General features: G+C 44.0%; 1 protein-coding gene across 2 annotated transcripts in view; it reads right to left on the bottom strand.

Annotated features, from left to right (window-relative positions):
- Positions 1 to 74: 74 nt before the first annotated feature.
- LOC110500690 (serine/threonine-protein phosphatase PP1-beta catalytic subunit) overlaps positions 75 to 19,781 on the bottom strand; it is a 37,114-nt gene continuing 17,407 nt past the window's right edge. The window contains exons 2-9 of one of the 2 annotated variants that reach the window (XM_036958137.1): positions 6,627 to 6,635; positions 5,976 to 6,107; positions 5,665 to 5,895; positions 5,193 to 5,297; positions 4,773 to 4,844; positions 2,842 to 2,993; positions 831 to 965; positions 75 to 309 (exon numbers count right to left, since the gene is read on the bottom strand). In XM_036958137.1, coding sequence (XP_036814032.1) covers positions 205 to 309; positions 831 to 965; positions 2,842 to 2,993; positions 4,773 to 4,844; positions 5,193 to 5,297; positions 5,665 to 5,895; positions 5,976 to 6,107; positions 6,627 to 6,635 — 941 coding nt within the window. In that variant the 3' untranslated portion in view covers positions 75 to 204. The remainder of the gene's footprint in view (positions 310 to 830; positions 966 to 2,841; positions 2,994 to 4,772; positions 4,845 to 5,192; positions 5,298 to 5,664; positions 5,896 to 5,975; positions 6,108 to 6,626; positions 6,636 to 19,781) is intronic. The other variant, XM_036958138.1, reaches the window with a different exon arrangement.

The following is a 19,781-nucleotide window of genomic DNA, read 5'->3' on the forward strand; positions in this document are numbered from 1 at the left end:
GTTCAGAGGGGGAAATGACAACAAAAGACACAATGAAGGTGGGGGGCAGGGGGTCATGAAATCAAAAACTTTGCTGTGTGTTTTATCTATGTTTATTTATTTCTGCTAAGTGTTTCTCCATTGTGAAAAACTGATGAGGGACCGTCACTCATCCACGACATCCCTCCATCTCCCTCCCTTCTGCTCTCTCTCTCTCTTCCTTGTTCACCGTTTCTTTGGTGGGACCACGGTGCGGGGCGGGGTGACGGGTCGGCCGGAGTTCATCCCTCCGTACTGGTACTTGGCCTTCTTCTCAGACGGCTTCAGGATCTACAGAGTGACGGTGGACCATTAAGACTATACATCTAAATCCAAGGCATGTTTCACCTGTCAAATGATTCTTTAATCAATAAAACCATTCTATCAAAGCTAAGGGCTGTTGCAGAGTGATAGTACTGATAATCACAACATAGCATTGACAAGTACCTCATTTAAATATATATATATATTTTTACCTTTATTTAACTAGGCAAGTCAGTTAAGAACAAATTCTTATTTTCAATGATGGCCTGTTCAGGGGCAGAACGACAGATTTGTACCTTGTCAGCTCGGGGATTTGAACTTGGAACCTTACTAGTCCAACGCTCTAACCACTAGGCTACCCTGCCGCACCATTGAATAAACAGTGTAGGACTACAAACGTCTGTGTGTAGAATGACACACTTTAGGGACTTATCCTGAGAATACCCTCAGTCAGTCTACCCTAATTACAACCAAACTACTTATTGTCTGTTGTCAGTGGTTGCAATGACACTACGGATATTATACTGACGTTACTTTAGTAACGTTACCTGAAAGGAGCACATCAGGGTCTCGTCAACACTCATCATACCGCCGGCGTTGTCAAACTCTCCACAGTAGTTAGGAGCTGAGAACAGAGTCACCAGCTGCCGCTTGGCAAAGAACTCATAGCCATCCTCCACCACCTGGGGAAGACACACAGTCAGCAAATCAGTGGAGTGGGGGGGGGGGACACACAGTCAGCACATCAGTGGAGTGTGGGGGGGACACACAGTCAGCAAATCGGTGAAGTGTGGGGGGGGAACACAGTCAGCACATCAGTGGAGTGGGGGGGGAAGACACACAGTCAGCACATCAGTGGAGTGGGGGGGACACAGTCAGCACATCAGTGGAGTGGGGGGACACACAGTCAGCACATCAGTGGAGTGGGGGGGAGACAGTCAGCACATCAGTGGAGTGGGGGGACACACAGCCAGCACATCAGTGGAGTGGGGGGGAGACAGTCAGCACATCAGTGGAGTGGGGGGACACACAGTCAGCACATCAAGGGAGTGGGGGGGACACACAGTCAGCACATCAGTGGAGTGGGGGGGGGACACAGTCAGCACATCAGTGGAGTGTGGGGGGGAACACAGTCAGCACATCAGTGGAGTGGGGGGGAAGACACACAGTCAGCACATCAGTGGAGGTGGGGGGGGGGGGACACACAGTCAGCACATCAGTGGAGTGGGGGGGACACAGTCAGCACATCAGTGGAGTGGGGGGGACACAGTCAGCACATCAGTGGAGGTGGGGGGGGGGGACACACAGTCAGCACATCAGTGGAGTGGGGGGGACACAGTCAGCACATCAGTGGAGTGGGGGGGACACAGTCAGCACATCAGTGGAGTGGAGGGGGACACACAGTCAGCACATCAGTGGAGTGGGGGGGACACAGTCAGCACATCAGTGGAGTGGGGGGGACACAGTCAGCACATCAGTGGAGTGGGGGGGACACAGTCAGCACATCAGTGGAGTGGGGGGGGGGAGACACACAGTCAGCACATCAGTGGAGTGGGGGGGGGGGGAGACACACAGTCAGCACATCAGTGGAGTGGGGGGGAGACACACAGTCAGCACATCAGTGGAGTGGGGGGGAGACACACACAGTCAGCACATCAGTGGAGTGGGGGGGGACACACAGTCAGCACATCAGTGGAGGTGGGGGGGGGAGACACACAGTCAGCACATCAGTGGAGTGGGGGGGGCACAGTCAGCACATCAGTGGAGTGGGGGGGGACACAGTCAGCACATCAGTGGAGTGGGGGGGGACACAGTCAGCACATCAGTGGAGTGGACCATCGAAGTCATGAAGTGTAACTACATCAGTGTGTTGCTATAATTAAGCAATAAGGCCCGAGGAGGTTTGGTATATGGCTAAGGGCTGTTCTTTGGCACAATGCAACGCGGAGTGCCTGGACACAGCCCTTAGCCATTAAGGCCTGAGGAGGTGTTGTTAGTCTAAAAGAAATGGTAGATAATGTCTAGATGCTTTTTATAGTGGAGATCAAGTTTATAAAGTGCCTGGGTGGGCTGATGAGACAGTGGATTGCGCAGTCAGATGGAACAGAGTAAATAGGCATTTTAACGTCATAGATTTAGCTGGTGGTAACTTGTGGAATAGACACCGGCTGGAATGCGGTTTTAACCAATCAGCATTCAGGATTAGTCCCACCCAATGTTTAAATGGCCAATATACCACGGCTAAGGGCTGTTCTTATGCACAACGCAATGCAGAGTGCCTGGACACAGCCCTTAGCCGTGGTATATTGGCCATATACCACAAACACCTGAGGTACCTTATTGCTATTATAAAGTGGTTACTAACGTAATCAGAGAAGTAAAAATAAAAAGTTGTTAAGTATCTCAACAGCAATGGGGAAGTGTTTTAAGATTTGATACTTTAGGTTTATGGGAACTGGAGCTGTCAATTGTCTGTGTAGCAGTGTTTGGGTGGATGTACTGGACTACTCTGATGTCTTGTTTCGACTACAATGACAGGTCAGTTGATGGTTACAGTACCTGGTGGGCTCTGCAGATGAGGTCCAGATCGTGACGGTTGAGGAACTTGCTGACCACATCAGCCCCAAACGTGAACGAGACCCCGCGGTCGTTCTCCCCCCAACCCTGAACATCTTTGTCTGGGTCCGACCACAGCAAGTCGCACAGCAACCCTGGAACACACACACACACACACACACGGATCTGAGATGTGTAAAATGGCCTCACGGTCCAGTAGTTCACATCACTCCCATATAAGGAGATGTTTGCTAGAAAGGTCTGATGAGCAGATACTAGATCCCTTGGGTTTTCTGTGACTTATTCAATGATTCTCAGAACCTTATTTAGATGTAACTATACATAGGTCTACTGTATTGACATAACAATGGGTTGATCACGTAGTCATTAAAATGATGTTTAAACAACTCATCTAAATGGTAATGTCAATATTCATTTGGTTTGGAGAATCAGAAACTCTTTAACAAAGAATTAGCTACACTGCCCAAAATCAGTACAATCTGGGATGACCCCTACTGTCTGCTAAAGGATATAGCACATGTTTTTGTAAACAGCTTGGAGAGTTGGAGAGGAGTGTGTGTGTGTGTGTATTACTATCCTCGTGGGGACATTTTGCAGGCCCACACAAGGACAAAGGCTATTTTAGGCTTAGGTTTAGTGTTACAATTAGGGTTAGGGGTTAGGTTTAGGAGTTAGATTTAGGTTAGGGGTTGTTTAGGGGTTAGGAGTTAGGGGTTAGGTTTAGGTTAGGAGTTAGGATAAGCGGTTGTTTAGGTGTTAGGGGTTAGGTTTAGGTTAGGGTTAGGATAAGCGGTCGTTTAGGGGTTAGGAGTTAGGTTAGGAGTTAGGGTTAGGATAAGGGTTGTTTAGGGGTTAGGTTTAGGGTTAGGATAAGGGTTGTTTAGGGGTTAGGAGTTAGGTCAGGAGTAGGGTTAGTATAAGGGTTGTTTAGGGGTTAGGATAAGGGTTGTTTAGAGGTTAGGAGTTAGGTCAGGAGTAGGGTTAGGATAAGGGTTGTTTAGGGGTTAGGAGTTAGGTCAGGAGTAGGGTTAGGATAAGGGTTGTTTAGGGGTTAGGAGTTAGGTCAGGAGTTAGGGTTAGGATAAGGGTTGTTTAGGGGTTAGGAGTTAGGTCAGGAGTTAGGGTTAGGATAAGGGTTGTTTAGGGGTTAGGTTTAGGGTTAGGATAAGGGTTGTTTAGGGGTTAGGAGTTAGGTCAGGAGTAGGGTTAGGATAAGGGTTGTTTAGGGGTTAGGAGTTAGGTCAGGAGTTAGGGTTAGGATAAGGGTTGTTTAGGGGTTAGGAGTTAGGTCAGGAGTTAGGGTTAGGATAAGGGTTGTTTAGGGGTTAGGAGTTAGGTCAGGAGTTAGGGTTAGGATAAGGGTTGTTTAGGGGTTAGGAGTTAGGTCAGGAGTTAGGGTTAGGATAAGGGTTGTTTAGGGGTTAGGAGTTAGGTCAGGAGTTAGGGTTAGGATAAGGGTTGTTTAGGGGTTAGGTTTAGGGTTAGGATAAGGGTTGTTTCGGGGTTAGGAGTTAGGTCAGGAGTAGGGTTAGGATAAGGGTTGTTTAGGGGTTAGGAGAAATAGGATTCTGAATATAAATCTATTTTAGGTCCGAGAAAGGACAGTAAAACATATCTCTGTGTGTTTGTGTGTGTACAATATGTACCATTTGAATGCACAGAGATACCGTGATGAGATCCTGAGGCCCATTGTGAGGCCCACTTCTTTTAAGGTGTCTGTGGCCAACAGATGCGTATCTGTATTCCCAGTCATGTGGAATCCATAGATTAGAGCCTAATGAATTTATTTCAATTGACTGATTTCGTGATATGAACTGTAACTCAGTAAAAGCTTTTAAAACGGTTGCGTTTCATATTTTTCTTCAGTATATGTGTATGTACATGTGCATCCATCTGTGTGTATGTGGACCTACCGGTGTCAGGGACGTCTGTGGGTCTCATGATACGACGGATCTGCTCCATAGACTGCAGGTCTGGAGAGAGGCCTGGTAGGAGACAGAGGAGCGCAGAGACAGAGACAACAGCACTCAGTCATCCAAAATGCATAAAAACCACACACACATTTCAAGGTTAGTTTCCCTGCCAGGACCAGCACGTAGTAGGAGAGGCACTGCTGTGCACAGAGCCTTTATTTCACTTAATCATAGTCATGACTCATGTCTAATGCCTGCTTGCGTTATTATATATACTGTAACTATTTAATACCTATGTAGTATGTAATCATTATTCCAACGCTACATATTCACTTTCTGAGCAAGACAAAACTCTCCATGCTGTTATAACAACCACATCATTCAGACAGGGAGTTTGAGTGACAGCTCTTCCAGCAGTACCTCCATGGCAACAGAAGATCTTCTCATCTACGATGGCAGCGATGGGAAGGCAGTTGAAGCAGTCCGTAAATGTCTTCCACAGCTTTATGTTGAATCTGCGCTTACCTAGAGAAACATTGAGAGATGACGTTTAAATATACTTCATACAATCATCTGGGATCTTCTAGACTCATGTCAGACAGTGTGTGCAAGTGTATTCATCTGCAACTTTACTCTTGTCACAGAGGCTGTATGTGTTCAATGGCAAATAAACATGAATTAGGTGTGTGCCGGGTGGGTATTTAGCTCAATTACTTGTATGATACACTAACAAGTGCATGAGGCAATGTATTGATGTGTGTGTGTGTGTGTGTGTGTGTGTGTGTGTGTGTGTGTGTGTGTGTGTGTGGGTGTGTGTGTGCGCGCGCAGAGTGTGTGTGTGTGTGTGTGTGCGCAGAGTGTGTGTGTGTGTGCATGCATGCATACTACTCACACTCATCATAGAAGCCATAGATGCGGTTGATGGAAGCACACTCGTGGTTGCCCCTGAGGAGGAAGAAGTTCTCAGGGTATTTGATCTTGTAGGCCAGCAGTAGACAAATGGTTTCCAGGGACTGCTTGCCTCGGTCCACGTAGTCCCCCAGGAACAGGTAGTTGGCCTCGGGCGGGAAGCCCCCGTACTCAAAGAGCCGCAGCAGGTCTGTGTACTGGCCGTGGATGTCACCTGAGGAGGCCAATGAATGAATAATAGGTCTTGAACTGGACAACTCATCATCAGCCACCATCCTCATCATCACCACCTACCACAGATTTTGAGGGGAGCCTCCAATTCCAACAGGATGGGCTGGCTGAGGAAGATCTCTCTGGACTTGATGCAGAGGCCTCTCACCTCAGCCTCTGACATCTGCACAATCTTCCCTGGGCGACATCCCCGCACTGACACACAGAGACACAGACACACAGAGATACAGAGACACAGAGACACAGTTAGATTTGATGGCAAAGAGTGCTAGAACTTAAACGCACATTTCCCTCGTCAATGGAACTTTGTCAGATGTTTCCAAACCTCAAAAGTAGAGTAATGTCAAGATGAAACCACACCCCACGACATTGGTTGTGGTTCTGTCTTGACAGACTACACTAAAAGGTCTCAAAACATCTCACAAACTTCGCTTTGAAAGTGTCATGTCCCCATCTCATCTGTGGTGACAATTCACTTTTCTGCCAGGTGCAACAGGCCTACATTTTGTATGTGAGGGTGTTCCTTTATTGCTACTCAGAAGTCAGAGTGCAGCACTACCAAGGCTGAAGTGACGACTGGAGGGAAGTGAAGTGGAGGAGGGGGTGGAGGGTGGGGGGCAGTGAACTAGTCCAGTTCAGGGTACGAGCGCAGGCACAACACTATACTAAGCAGGTACCCCCTACTACCACGCAACACTACTTCCTTTTACTTACTTTTCAAATCTGTGTTTATAACCACAACAGGAACACATGGTGAGTCAGTCCGGCCCAATGTCCCGAGGGTGAGGTTTTCATGAAACAGCCAAACAGGGTAAATATGGTAAATACTGGTACTGCCTGTATATAACCATGTTATTTTCACTCGTTATTGTTATTCACTGTGTATTTATTCCTCATGGCACTACCTTAAACTCTGCATTGTTAGAAAAGGACCTGAAAGTAAGCATTTCACAGTTAGTTAGTCTACACTAGGGCTGTGGCAGTCACAAAATGTTGTCAGCCAGTGATTGTCAAGCAAATAACTGTCGGTCGCATGGTAATTGATCGTTAATTAATATAAACACATTTAGTATCTCCTGGCATCCACACAAAGATTTATTAGACATTTTTAAATGTCTAATAAATCCGTGTTATATAGCCTACACCTTCACAATAAATCCTTTATTTATTTTAGACAGGTCTAAAGAAACATGATTTGAAGAAAATATAGTCTATTTCAGAAGAACAGAATAACATACTCTGAGTAGTCCTGATGTTAGGCCCTGATCTGGCTATGCCATATGGCTGCGGGCTACACTGGTTCATTATTTATTTATATTATATTTATTATTATTATTTTAAAGTATGAAGAATAGAATTGAACGAAGATGAATAAAATCTAAATATTTTCTCCAAATGATTTGAGAGAGTGAACACATGCAGCTATTCTGTGTTGAGGGCTAAACAAAGAAACTGGTCCTCCTATATGTTTCATTTAGAGTTATCAATGTAACTTTAAAGCAGATGAATGTGCTTAATTTCACGACGTTATTTGGGCACTTTAGTTATGATACAAACCTTATTAAAACCTATAGGTCTATGGGCTAGGCTATATCAGGTGTGCGACTATGATTAGAAAAAGCTGCAAAAGAAAGGCATTGTTTCTTACACTGGGCATCATTCACTAGTGATAATATATGATTCACAAGTGATAGGCTAATATTGTCACACATCAGACTATTCTTGATTTAGTTTTGTCATTACATATACTACATAATATATGTGTGAAATTAGTTATGATTTAGAATGGACCATTTATCATGCACCTGTCTCAAAACAGGGGAAACAGGGGCAGTGAGAAAAAAGACATGTGATCTATGCACATGGTTCATTTTCATGCCAGCCAGGTAGACTATACTCCTGTTGTAAAGAGAAGCAATGTGCTTAATATTAGGAAAGTTGAGAAATAAATATAGGGGCCTAGCATATAGAACGCTGATGGGATCCTCCTCTTTTTATTAGCGGCCATCACTCTGTTCTCTACCACAATTGCACAGCCAATAGAAATGTTGCGCAACATGAGCTCATGGACTCTCATGAAGTGTGTGATTAGACTTTTGATTACATTTGCATTGACGTCAGAGTGATTAGAGGGACAATAGAGTGCTGTGTACCAGGCAGTTAGCAAGTTTGCTAGGCTAATAGCATCAGAGCTTGGAGAAGCCTTATTACCATGACTAAACGGTCATGTGGAATTTGACTGCCTTCATGACTCGTGACCGCCGGTATGGCGGTAACACGGTCACCGCAACAGCCCTAGGTTACACTCATTGTTTATGAAGCATGTGACAAATAAAATTGGATTTGATATGAGGGCCTGGGTTGTGTCAACACAGTGGTCCCAATAGACAGACAGCATGCAGAGTGCCTCCACAACGCCAGCCATTCAGAATAAGTGAGGCCTGGGACTGTGTAAGCATCCCTTCTCACATGATGATCGCTACAGTTAGGCCTACTAACACTAGGAACAAAAGCACTGGCTGTGGTTGTTATTTAACAGGAAATAACCGGGTCACGTTCATTTAGTCAGCTACATGTAGACAAAGGTGTCCCTAAAGCATTTTAAATGAAAAGGGTACATTGAACAATGGGCGCAATTCATCATACATTTGAGAAACTAGATATCTTCAGTTATAACTAAGAGAAATGGTTTTCATAGCATGCATTTGAAAAGAAGACATGCACAATGGATTTATTGCCAAACCCCTTTCTAAACATGTACTCCATTTCGCATTGCTAGCTATTTAATGGCAGACTACGGATGAGGCATAGGTATGGGCAGAGAGATTCCTACAAGTTACCGAGACACTGCCTAGCACCACTTGCACTGTCGACTGGAACTTTGTACGACCTGGCTATTTCTGCACCGAGACCTTAAACCAGCTGTATAGACATTCACTGTTCTCCTCCAAAAACACACATGAAAAAGTGATCTAAGCCCATCAGATAATATATCTCGTATCCCAAAGAGAGTCACGTTAACAAGAAGTCAAGGGGTGTTATTCTTAGTAGCCATAGCATTCAGCAGTCTGATCTGTTTGATTTAGAGGGGGTCTCAATCGGAAAAATATAGACACACACCCCTTCTGACTTCCAGCACACACACACACCAGTGAGGATGAAACCTGAGGAGGCTGGGGTCAGATGGGTGTGTGTGTACGTACGTCTGTGTGTGTTGCGCTCAGATCTGCCACAGACACACTCCACCTCTCCCTCTCAGAGCGGTGCTGACGTGTCTGCAGGTCTGTGTTGTATCAGCTGACAGAGAAGCGACTGAAAGGCCCAATATAGGAGAGGAGAGCATCACACCAGACACCACAGCCAGACACTACCACACCGCAACACTGGAGGGGATCGCCTTACAGCCCGTTATGGAAAAGTCTACACGATAGACATGCGCGCACACACAGCCTGCCAGCCACAGTCTTGTGACCTTGACTTCAGATACCTCCCATGAATCCTCCCAGTGGTTGCATCAACCCACTAATCCTGCCCTCTTTTCACTGCACTGCAACAGTCAACGGTGAGGGGTGGAACAACAGGCTGTCACCATGGCAACACACCAGGCAGGTCATTGGTTTTTGGCAAGGTGTTGATGGGTGTTGGTTGCTAGCTTAAGGCGGAGCTGATTGGCAGACACAGAGGCTCCTCCTCTCCAGCTACCTCATGGTTTGAATACTAATGTGTCATGTCATGGCCACTGACTGATGTAGAGAGCAGACTTCCACACCCTAAGCCCAGGATGTTTATGAACAGGCGTCACCACTTGTTTGGTTGAGTCAAAATGCGCACTGTAGAATAAAGTTAAATTTTGTCAAAAGTTACTTGAATTGAAAAGACATTATCGTTTCCTGTGGGTTTGTATTGCTTCATATGTGAGGTTGGTACGAGCTTAAAGTGTGGTTTTTCTTTGGTTCTGTGGGAAAAAAAGAATCCCTCGCTCCACCTTCCAATTCATCACTCCTAATTCGGCCCTGTCCTGACAGTTTGTGTGCACACACTGCTAAAAAGGGTATGTGGAGAATAGGGGTACTACACAAGCTGACCCTTCCAACACCAGTACAAAATGTTCTGCTCTGTACTTTTCCCTCTGCCAGGTCAGATCACCCTCCTATCCAAACCCTCTCTCCTTCTATCCTCTCCTCCTCCCCTTCTTTCCCCCTCTCATCTATTTATCTGACAGCTCTTCTGAAGCGGTAGTCTGTGACATCACAGGACAGCCTGGCCCTGGCCCTCCCCTAACACACACACAGCATTCCACAAGGCCAGCCCACACACGCAGACACACACACACACACAAACGCAGACACACGCAGACACACGCAGACACACGCAGACACACGCAGACACACGCAGACACACGCAGACACACGCAGACACACGCGCACAACAGCAAACCTCCTGAGGGTTAAGCCTGTCCTGTCTGCGCCAAAAAGGAGAGGAATCAAGTTCTTACACTACATCCTGATGTAACAAACCCAACCAAAGAGAGTTGTGTCACAAAGCATTCCCTGGAAGACGATGAGCCTAAACAGGACAGTGTGGAGAGGGAAACTAAAACAGGGTACATATCAAAGAAGCTCAGCATAGAGAGAGACAAACGTGAGCTGGGTTTGTTTGAGAACGCTGTTAGTCAGAGACAGGGCTGAATTCATTGGAGGTAGAGCTTGTTTTTCGTTTTGATATTTAGCAAAGTAAAAGGCTGTCTAAATTTGGATAAAATATAACTTCAGAGATGTATCTGAAAATGGGATGGTTTTATGCAATTAAAGAACATCTGGAAGCTAAAAGACTGGCTCATTGTGTGGGAAACGTCGTATTTACAGCCATTGCATTCAGCAGTCTGATATGTTGTCGTTTTCTAGACAACACAAAGGAAGTCTTGTGGTGGTTATAGGGGAACTTGTAGTCTATTTAGAAGTGATCTTTTTTTAGTTTCTTTAGCTGAGTGTTATTAAGGAAAGAGGTCAGGTGGGTCGAGAACTTTTCCATTCATTTAAAAGAGCAGGGTTCAGTTAATGTTGGAGTTGAAGGGGAGAGAAGCTGAATAACAGTCAGACCGTGCTTCTCCCAGGCATGACCATATATGGGCGCTGTTTCAGAGGAGAGGAAGGAGTCCCTCAGGACAAAAGAGGACTGAGGGAGAGCACTTCAAAAAGTCTCCAGCCTCGGCCAACTGATGCTAAGTGCACTAACACCAGCTAGCACCAACTAGCTAGTCAGGTTCACTTAACAACATCTGACAACAACAACACAAGTCTCCCCCTGGCAGCCACAATGACAGAGCTACAACAATACATGCCCTGTTAGCTGCTGCAGCTAACCATTCACAACATTAGCCCATTCATTATATGAGGCCAGCAAGGGCAGCTCAGACGGTCACACTGACAGACATACCACACTGACTGGGACTATTTTAACAGAAGTTAAGAGGAAAAGAGAGGGAAATGATTAGCTTTTTCTCCATACTACGTCCAATTCAGATATAAACCTTTCAAACTCACTCAGATCAAGGCTCCATATGAGTTAACACAACTCGTGAATTTTAAGCAGGTGAGGGGTGTGCTTTGTCAGACCACCAAAGGTGTAATGGCCCAACTATGGTAATGACCTCAGTGATATTTCACCAGTCTCCATCTTCATGCATCTTGCTTTCTTCCTACCAGGCACCGGGCCAGGTTTCCCCCCCTCCACTCCCTCCTCCATGCCCATGTCCCACAAACAGGGGGTGGAAACCAGTGAACCCACAGTGGACACGCAGCAACCTGACTCTGGGTCCGAGTGGATGTCAAGCAGAAATCCCAACTGCCTTCCATGGCATTTCAGACACGTTTTTCTTCAGAGCACTTTTTTGTTCTTCATGAAGTGTCAGGTGAATGCCTGTGAATGGCAGTCATTGTGTAGCGAGAGAGGGAGACAGAAAGAGAGGGAGAGAAAATAGATAAAAGGGAGAGAAAGTGAAAGGGAGAAAAATAGAGAGTGTGATGGATGGAGAGAAAATAGAGAAAGAGCAGTTTATGTGCAGTGCCATGGTTGGTGCCAGAGAGAGAGACGCTCCGTGCTGCCCTCCCCGCGCCACACACACACCACCATTGTTGTTTCCATAACAGTCAGTGGCGCACCACACTCACTGTCATTGCATACACTACCGTAAATTACCGTCCATTTTTTGTCCATTTTTATAATAACATCAAATTGATCAGAAATACAGTGTAGACATTGTTAATGTTGTAAATGACTGTAGACATTGTTAATGTTGTAAATGACTATTGTAGCTGGAAACGGCAGATTTTTTATGGAATATCTATATAGGCATAGAGTCCCATTATCAGCAACCATCACTCCTGTGTTCCAATGGCACGTTGTGGTAGCTAATCCACATTTATCATTTTAAAAAGGCTAATTATTATTAGAAAACCCTTTTGAAATGATGTTAGAACAGCTGAAAACTGTTGTTCTGATTAAATAAGCAATGAAACTGGCCTTCTTTAGACTAGTTGAGTATCTGGAGTATCAGCATTTGTAGGTTCGATTACAGGCTCAAACTAGCCAGAAACATTTCTCCGGAAACTCGTCAGTCTATTCTTGTCCTGAGAAATGAAGGCTATTCCATGCGATAAATTGCCACTACTCCCTTCACAGAACAGCACAAACTGGCCCTAACCAGAATAGAAAGAGGAGTGGGAGGCCACCGGTGCACAACTGAGCAAGAGGACAAATACATTAGAGTGTCTAGTTTGAGAAACAGACGCCTCCACAAGTCCTCAACTGGCAGCTTCATTAAATAGTAACCGCAAAACAACAGTCTCAACGTCAACAGTGAAGGCAGCTCTGGGATTATATCAGACTGCCCAATAAAAATAAAAGATTAAGATGGGCAAAAGGACACTGGACTGCCTCGAACAAAAGAAATCTCAGAAAACCTAAGATTAAGAATTATTGACTGGCATAAAGCTGGAAAGGGTTACAAAAGTATCTCTAAAAGCCTGATGTTCATCAGTCCACGGTAAGACAAATTGTTTATAAATGGAGAAAGTTCAGCACTGTTGCTACTCTCCCTAGGAGTGCCCGCCCTGCAAAGATGACTGCAAGAGCACAGTGCAGAATGTTCAATGAAGTTAAGAAGAATTCTGGTGTCAGTTAGCATGTTCCAGAGATTTCTGTAAGTTAACATCTCTGTTGATGAGTCTACGATACGTAAAACACTAAACATGAATGGTGTTCATGGGAGGACACCACGGAAGAAGGCTCTGCTGTCCAAAAAAACATTGCTGCACATCTGAAGTTTGCAAAAGAGCACCTGAATGTTCCACAGCGCTTCTGGCAAAATATTCAGTGGACAGATCAAACTAAAGTTTAGTTGTTTGGACGGAACACACAACACTATGTGTGGAGAAAAAAGGCACAGCACACCAACATCAAAACCTCATCCCAAATGTAAAGTATCACGGTTTAGGGCTGCTTTGCTGCCTCAGGGCCTGGACAGCTTGCTATCATCGATGGTAAAATTAATTCCTAAGTTTATCAAGACATTTTGCAGGAGAGTGTAAGGCTTTCTGTCCACAAATTGAAGCTCAACAGAAGTTGGGTGATGCAACATGACAACGACCCAAAACACATTAGTAAATCAACAACAGAATGGCTTCAGCAGAAGAAAATACACCTTCTGGAGTGGCTCAGTCAGAGTCCTGACCTCAAACCGATTTAAAATGCTGTGGCATGACCTCGAAAGCAGTACATAACAGACATCCTAAGAATATTGCTGAACTGAAACAGTTTTGTAAAGATGAATGGTCCAAAATTCCTCCTGACTGTTGTGCAGGTCTGATCTGCAACTACAGAAAACATTTGGATGAGTTTATTGCTGCCAAAGGAGGGTCAACCAGTTATTAAATCCAAGGGTTCACATACTTTTCCCACCCTGACCTGTGAATGCTACACGGTGTGTTCAATCTGTGTTATTAGACTGTGTTTGTCTATTGTTGTGACTTAGATAAAGATCAGATCAAACATTATGACCAATTTATGTAGAAATCCAGGTAATTCCAAAAGGATCACAAAAATGAGGACATGGGCTCTGTTTTAAAAATACAACTTTTCTGTTATATGACAGTGGTTCCACATGTTTGTGACACTCAAGTTGTGTGGGGAAAAGTATGTCTATTTTTAGAAATACATCATTTCTGACCAAATTAAAATCAAAATATGCTATTCTATTCTTTTGAAAATAAATTGTATTGGTCTTATGTTTCTTAGGACCTGCTTAATTAATTAATAATGGTTCTTTGTCCAGCCAGCTCATATAATTAACAGAACATTAGCTAACAACATTGCACAGCCAACCTGTTATTCACCATAACAGGAAATACAAGGTCATTATTTACAAATGATTTACAAGTAGGCAATGGCAAGCTGCTAACTTACGGTTGTGAATGTAAAGAAATTAAAGCAGTGGTGCTGACCACCACTAAGTTAAATGCAAAAGATCAGATGTGGGTTGCTGAATTGGCTGATTTCAACTTCCCCATAAAGTACAGACCTGGTAAGGCAAATGGAAACGCAGATAGCCAATCAAGGATGCCATTGGATACGGAGGCGTTCATGACACAGTGTACAGAGTGAGTAAGTCAGGACACTGCCAGTGCCACAAAGCAGCAAGAAGAGCCTACTCCACTGTTCAGCTCGATCACATTCAACGCCATCCAAGAACGAGACACTACTCAGCACAGTACAGCCAATCTCCAGAGATGAGACACGGGGGGCTCAACACAGGGGGCTCAACACAAAGACCCAGTGATTGGGAAAGTGTTTGAGTACAAGATGAGAAACCAAGTGCAAATGTATTCACACAGTGAAGCGAGAGCTTTACTCAGAGATAAATAGAGATCAAACCAGATGGAACACTGCGCAGGAGAAGTGATTCCACTCGTTCAATGCAGATATCGCCGTCATTCTGCTTTGATCAACCTTTTTTGCCTTGGTGTGTGAATCTGGGAAGGCGATAGGCTACTTTGTTTTATAGAGGAGACAGTACACAATTTCGCCAAAATTAGAGGTGCCGGTACCACGTTCCGGACTAAGTCAAGCACTGCCGACAAATCCCAGTTCCATCATGCTGATGGCAGTGAGGATTTGGCGTAAGCAGCATGAGTCCAAAGGGGTGTCCGACCAGGTCCTAGATGTGTGTACCTAATAAACTGGCCACTGAGTGTAAATGGTATAGTTGAATTGGTCATTTTTAGGTTCCCTGTGCAATGCCAACAAGTAGTTGAAGGTACAGTATAATATACCTGTATAGTTGTAATATCGGGACACCATTTTTCAAGAGGAGGAGAATGTGAGATATATGTTAAACTTTGTAATTTCGAGCTAATCATACAGTATATTTATAGAAGTGTGGTTGTGCTGGGTTTGGGCCAACAGAGAGGGCTGCTCACTCCAGCGTTTTTTTCACGAGCTCTCACTGCTGTAGTTCTCACGCTAGCATGTCAGTTGAATGAGTGACAAGTCAAAGGAGGCTGTACTAAGAGCAACCAGATATAAACTCATTGGTTTAAACTTTTTTTCCAAGGTGAGCGAGTTGTAAATTACATTATAAGAAACAGTAAGTTAAGAGGAGCGTAGTTATGCTATTGTTGTATTGTGCTCGTTACGTTTTCATAGTTAAATTAGTTAGATGTCCGCTAGCATAGAAGCTAACAATAACTAATGGCAGCTCCGTTGTCATGGTAACGGAGGCTCAGTCCAAATGGAAACAGGATATAAACAAAAGCCTAAACATTGTTTCTTACTGTGTATTGAACACTAGCTGAATAATGAGATGATTAAATGTATTTGTGTGTCACAACTTGTCGTTCCCTCTCCTTGTTCGGGCGGTGCTCGGCGGTCGATGTCACCGGTCTTCTAGCCATCATTGATCCATTTTTCATTGGTTTTGTCTGGTCTTCCCACACACCTGTTTTCAATCACATTCATTACCTGTTGTGTATAACCCTCTCTGTTTCCCCTCATGTCTTTGTCAGAGATTGTTTATTGTCAGTGTTGTGTTTGTTGCACAGGTGCGCGACGGGTCCTCGCACCCATGTTTGTTTATATTCTGTTCTTATTAGTGTTATGGAGCATGTTACGTGGACATTCATTAAAAGACTCCATTTTACACTCCGTTTGACTCTCCTGCGCCTGACTTCCCTGCCGCCTATACACACACACACACACGTCTCTGACATTGTGAGATGATTAAATGCATGTAAGAAAATGGATACTTGTAACACTTGTTTATTGTTTTAATATGTTGGCTATTTATTTAGTAATTGTATAAGAATAGAGAGAAATAGTAATGGCGTCTTTTTGCAGGCACCAACTCCGCCATGTTTCGTTGGACAAAGCCTACGAGGAAAATTATAAATGCCAAAAACACAGGCTTAGATCTTCTACATTTGTGTAATGAAATAATCTTCATCAGCTAACATCACTTTCTGTATAATTTAGAAGAATTTATGTAATAATACAAAATAAAGGCTTCATAATTCATAAAGGTAATGTTACCGGACGGCTATTATCTCATAGAACGAAACGTATTAGATCTCCTAAGCCTGTGTTAACCTCTGACCTTTCAGTGTTTATCCCAAAACCCTCTTCTTTCCTCATTCATTTTCCCCATAGGATGGCAGAAGGAACCAGAGGTAACTTTTTTCTGGGTTTTAGGACTACACGCTGGCGAAATCTATAGAGAAGTCTTTTGAATGAGTCACAAGCCAACAGTAGCTGTACTAAAAAGAGCAACCAGATATAAACTCATTGTTTTAAACTTGATTTCCAAGGTGTCAGGCTCAATCATTCTACTCACCACACCCAATTACAAAAGGGCAACATATTTTAGAACGAGCTGCTGTCAGGTTACCATGACAACAGTTGCACAACAGGGTCAAAGTTAAATGTCTCTTGCTCCTACCAGGCAAAAGCAATGGCTATAGAAAAGGTGAATGCCGAGAAGGAAGGGAAGAGAAGAAGAAACATTTCCCATTTATTTTTACAAGCAACATACCGTGAATCTTATGTAAAAGCAATACTAAGGAGAAGCAACTACTGGAGGGAACTGAAACAAGCACAAGACACGAGGAAAATGCATGGAGAACTAAAAGTAACTAAATCCGATGGTATAGGAAACTGTTCAATTAGCCTGCATTTTGCCCTCAAATATGCTTTCCTAGCTAGCATGTGCGAATTGCTGGAATTCCAATGACTTTCCCACATGCTCACAATTCCTGTACAAAACCAGCCCCCACAAAATACACAAATAGAACACAGTGGCAAGATAATGTATTGTATATGTACAGTATGAAGAAGAGGGTACTATACTGTCAGAGGCCAGAGGCTTAGGGACGGACAGACAGTAAAAGAGATGGAACAAATGTCAAACATCCGCTGTTCTTGTGTGAGTGGCCATGACGAGACCACAGGCATGGGACTGATATAAACAATTCATCACACAGGAAGACGCACGCACGCACAGACGGACAGACAGACACATAGCAAATAAGTTTATCTTATAAAGCATGGCGTTACAGGTAAGGAAACACCAACATAGTGTCTTAATAGGGAGTTGGGCCAACACGAGCCAGAACAGCTTCAATGAACCTTGACATAGTTCCAGACACTCCAACAATCTATGTTGGAGTGATGCGACAACACACCATCCTTCAGCGAGAAATTCCATAATTTGGTGTTTTGTCAATGGTGGTGGAAAACGCTGTCTCAGGTGCCTGCTCCCCCCAAGATGAATGGTTTTGACCATGCGCCACTGCTTTGATTGGTCCAGCTAGAAATCATGTGTCTATCCTATAATATAAAAGGCGCCCGAGAAAGAAAATTCCACAAACGTATTTATCTATTTTGTTCTGTTGTTACATTTGTATTGGTGTTTCGTTTCATGTCCGATGCGATCGGGGTGTTGTTAGATATAATTTGCGGCATTCATCATGAGCAAAGTCATTGTGGCCTATCATTTCAATTCCCCTAACCATGGCATGACTTGGCATTGCTGTTGCGCAGCCAAATAGCCTGCCAGCAGCCTACCCTATCCATTACAATGTAGAAAGATGCGTCTCTAGTCCAAACCGTTCAATAGTTAAGCTATCCATATTACCAGAGTTTCATCTTATTATTTATATTTCTATGGCGGATTCACAGAAGCAATTTATGGAACATGCCAAAACTTTAGAGATAACAATAGGTAGCAAAGTCAAAATATACTGGTTTCCCCTATCCATCTGTGGCAAAAATGTTCCCTAAATACTTATGACAAATCCAGCTCCAGAATAAACCATAGCCTAGCCAACTGGCTATTGAATGCGGTGTAGCAACAACAGATAACATTAGCTAGCTAAAAAAGGTAAACAGCCGTCAGTGCCCTGCTTGTTGTTATTTCTCCGCTCCACGTGGAAATCACCACAACGTCCCACCCCCAATCCGTGAATAGGTATTAGCAGCAGGGGTTGGAACTGAGATAATTTTCCAATTGTTTCGTTCTGAACAGAACCATTTTTTTTGTTCCGTTCCAATGTTCTATCCAGAAAAATAATGTTCTGAACCAGTTCGTAAAAAGTTACGTTTATATTGTTCCTTTCTGTTCCGTTTAAAAAAACGTTGATATTATTTATTTTTATAGTTGGCTTAACATGAAATAACTTAACCAATCAGTGCAGATTGAGTATCTTGCTATATTGCGGGCAAGCTATTTACATCCATTGGCAGACGAGTGTCGGGCGCGAGATGCGACTGAAATCTTACGAGTTGGGAGAGCGCGAGAGAGGCTGGACGAGGATGCTTGGCTTGAAGAACTGGGCATTTTATTGTCATGACATACAGTACCAGTCAAAAGTTTGGACACACCTACTCATTCAAGGTTTTTTCTTTATATTTAATTATTTTCTACATTGTAGAATAATAGTGAAGACATCAAACTATGAAATAACACATACGGAATCAGGTAGTAAACAAAAAAAGTGTTAAACAAATATATTTTATATTCTTCAAAGTAGCCACCCTTTGCCTTGATGACAGCTTTGCACACTCTTGGCATTCTCTCAACCAGCTTCACCTGGAATGCTTTTCCAACAGTCTTGAAGGAGTTCCCACAAATGCTGAGCTCTTGTTGGCTGCTTTTCCTTCACTCTGTGGTCCAACTCGTCCCAAACCATCTCAATTGGGTTGAGGTTGGGTGATTGTGGAGGCCAGGTCATCTGAGGCAGCACTCAATCACTCTCCTTCTTGGTCAAATAGCCCTTACACAGCCGGGAGGTGTGATGGATCATTGTCCTGTTGAAAAACAAATGATAGTCCCACTAAGAGCAAACCAGATGGGATGGCCTATCGCTGCAGAATTCTGTGGTAGCCATGCTGGTTAAGTGTGCCTTGAATCCTAAATAAATCACTGACAGTGTCACCAGCAAAGCACCCCCACACCATCACCTCCATGCTTCATGGTGGGAACCACACATGCGGAGATCATCCGTTCACCTACTCGGCGTCTCACAAAGACATGGCTGTTGGAACCAAAAATCTCAAATTTGGACTCATCAGACCAAAGGACAGATTTCCACCGGTCTAATGTCCATTGCTCGTGTTTCTTGGCCCAAGCAAGTCTCTTCTTATTATTGGTGTTCTTTAAGTAGTGGTTTATTTGCAGCAATTCGACCATGAAGGCCTGATTAACTCGGTCTCCTCTGAACAGTTGATGTTAAGATGTGTCTCTTACTTGAACTTTGTGAAGAATTTATTTGGGCTGCAATTTGAGGCTGGTAACTCTAATGAACTTATCCTCTGCAGCAG

The sequence above is a fragment of the Oncorhynchus mykiss genome, chromosome 21 (assembly GCF_013265735.2).
Source record: "Oncorhynchus mykiss isolate Arlee chromosome 21, USDA_OmykA_1.1, whole genome shotgun sequence".
NCBI classification, from domain to species: domain Eukaryota; kingdom Metazoa; phylum Chordata; class Actinopteri; order Salmoniformes; family Salmonidae; genus Oncorhynchus; species Oncorhynchus mykiss.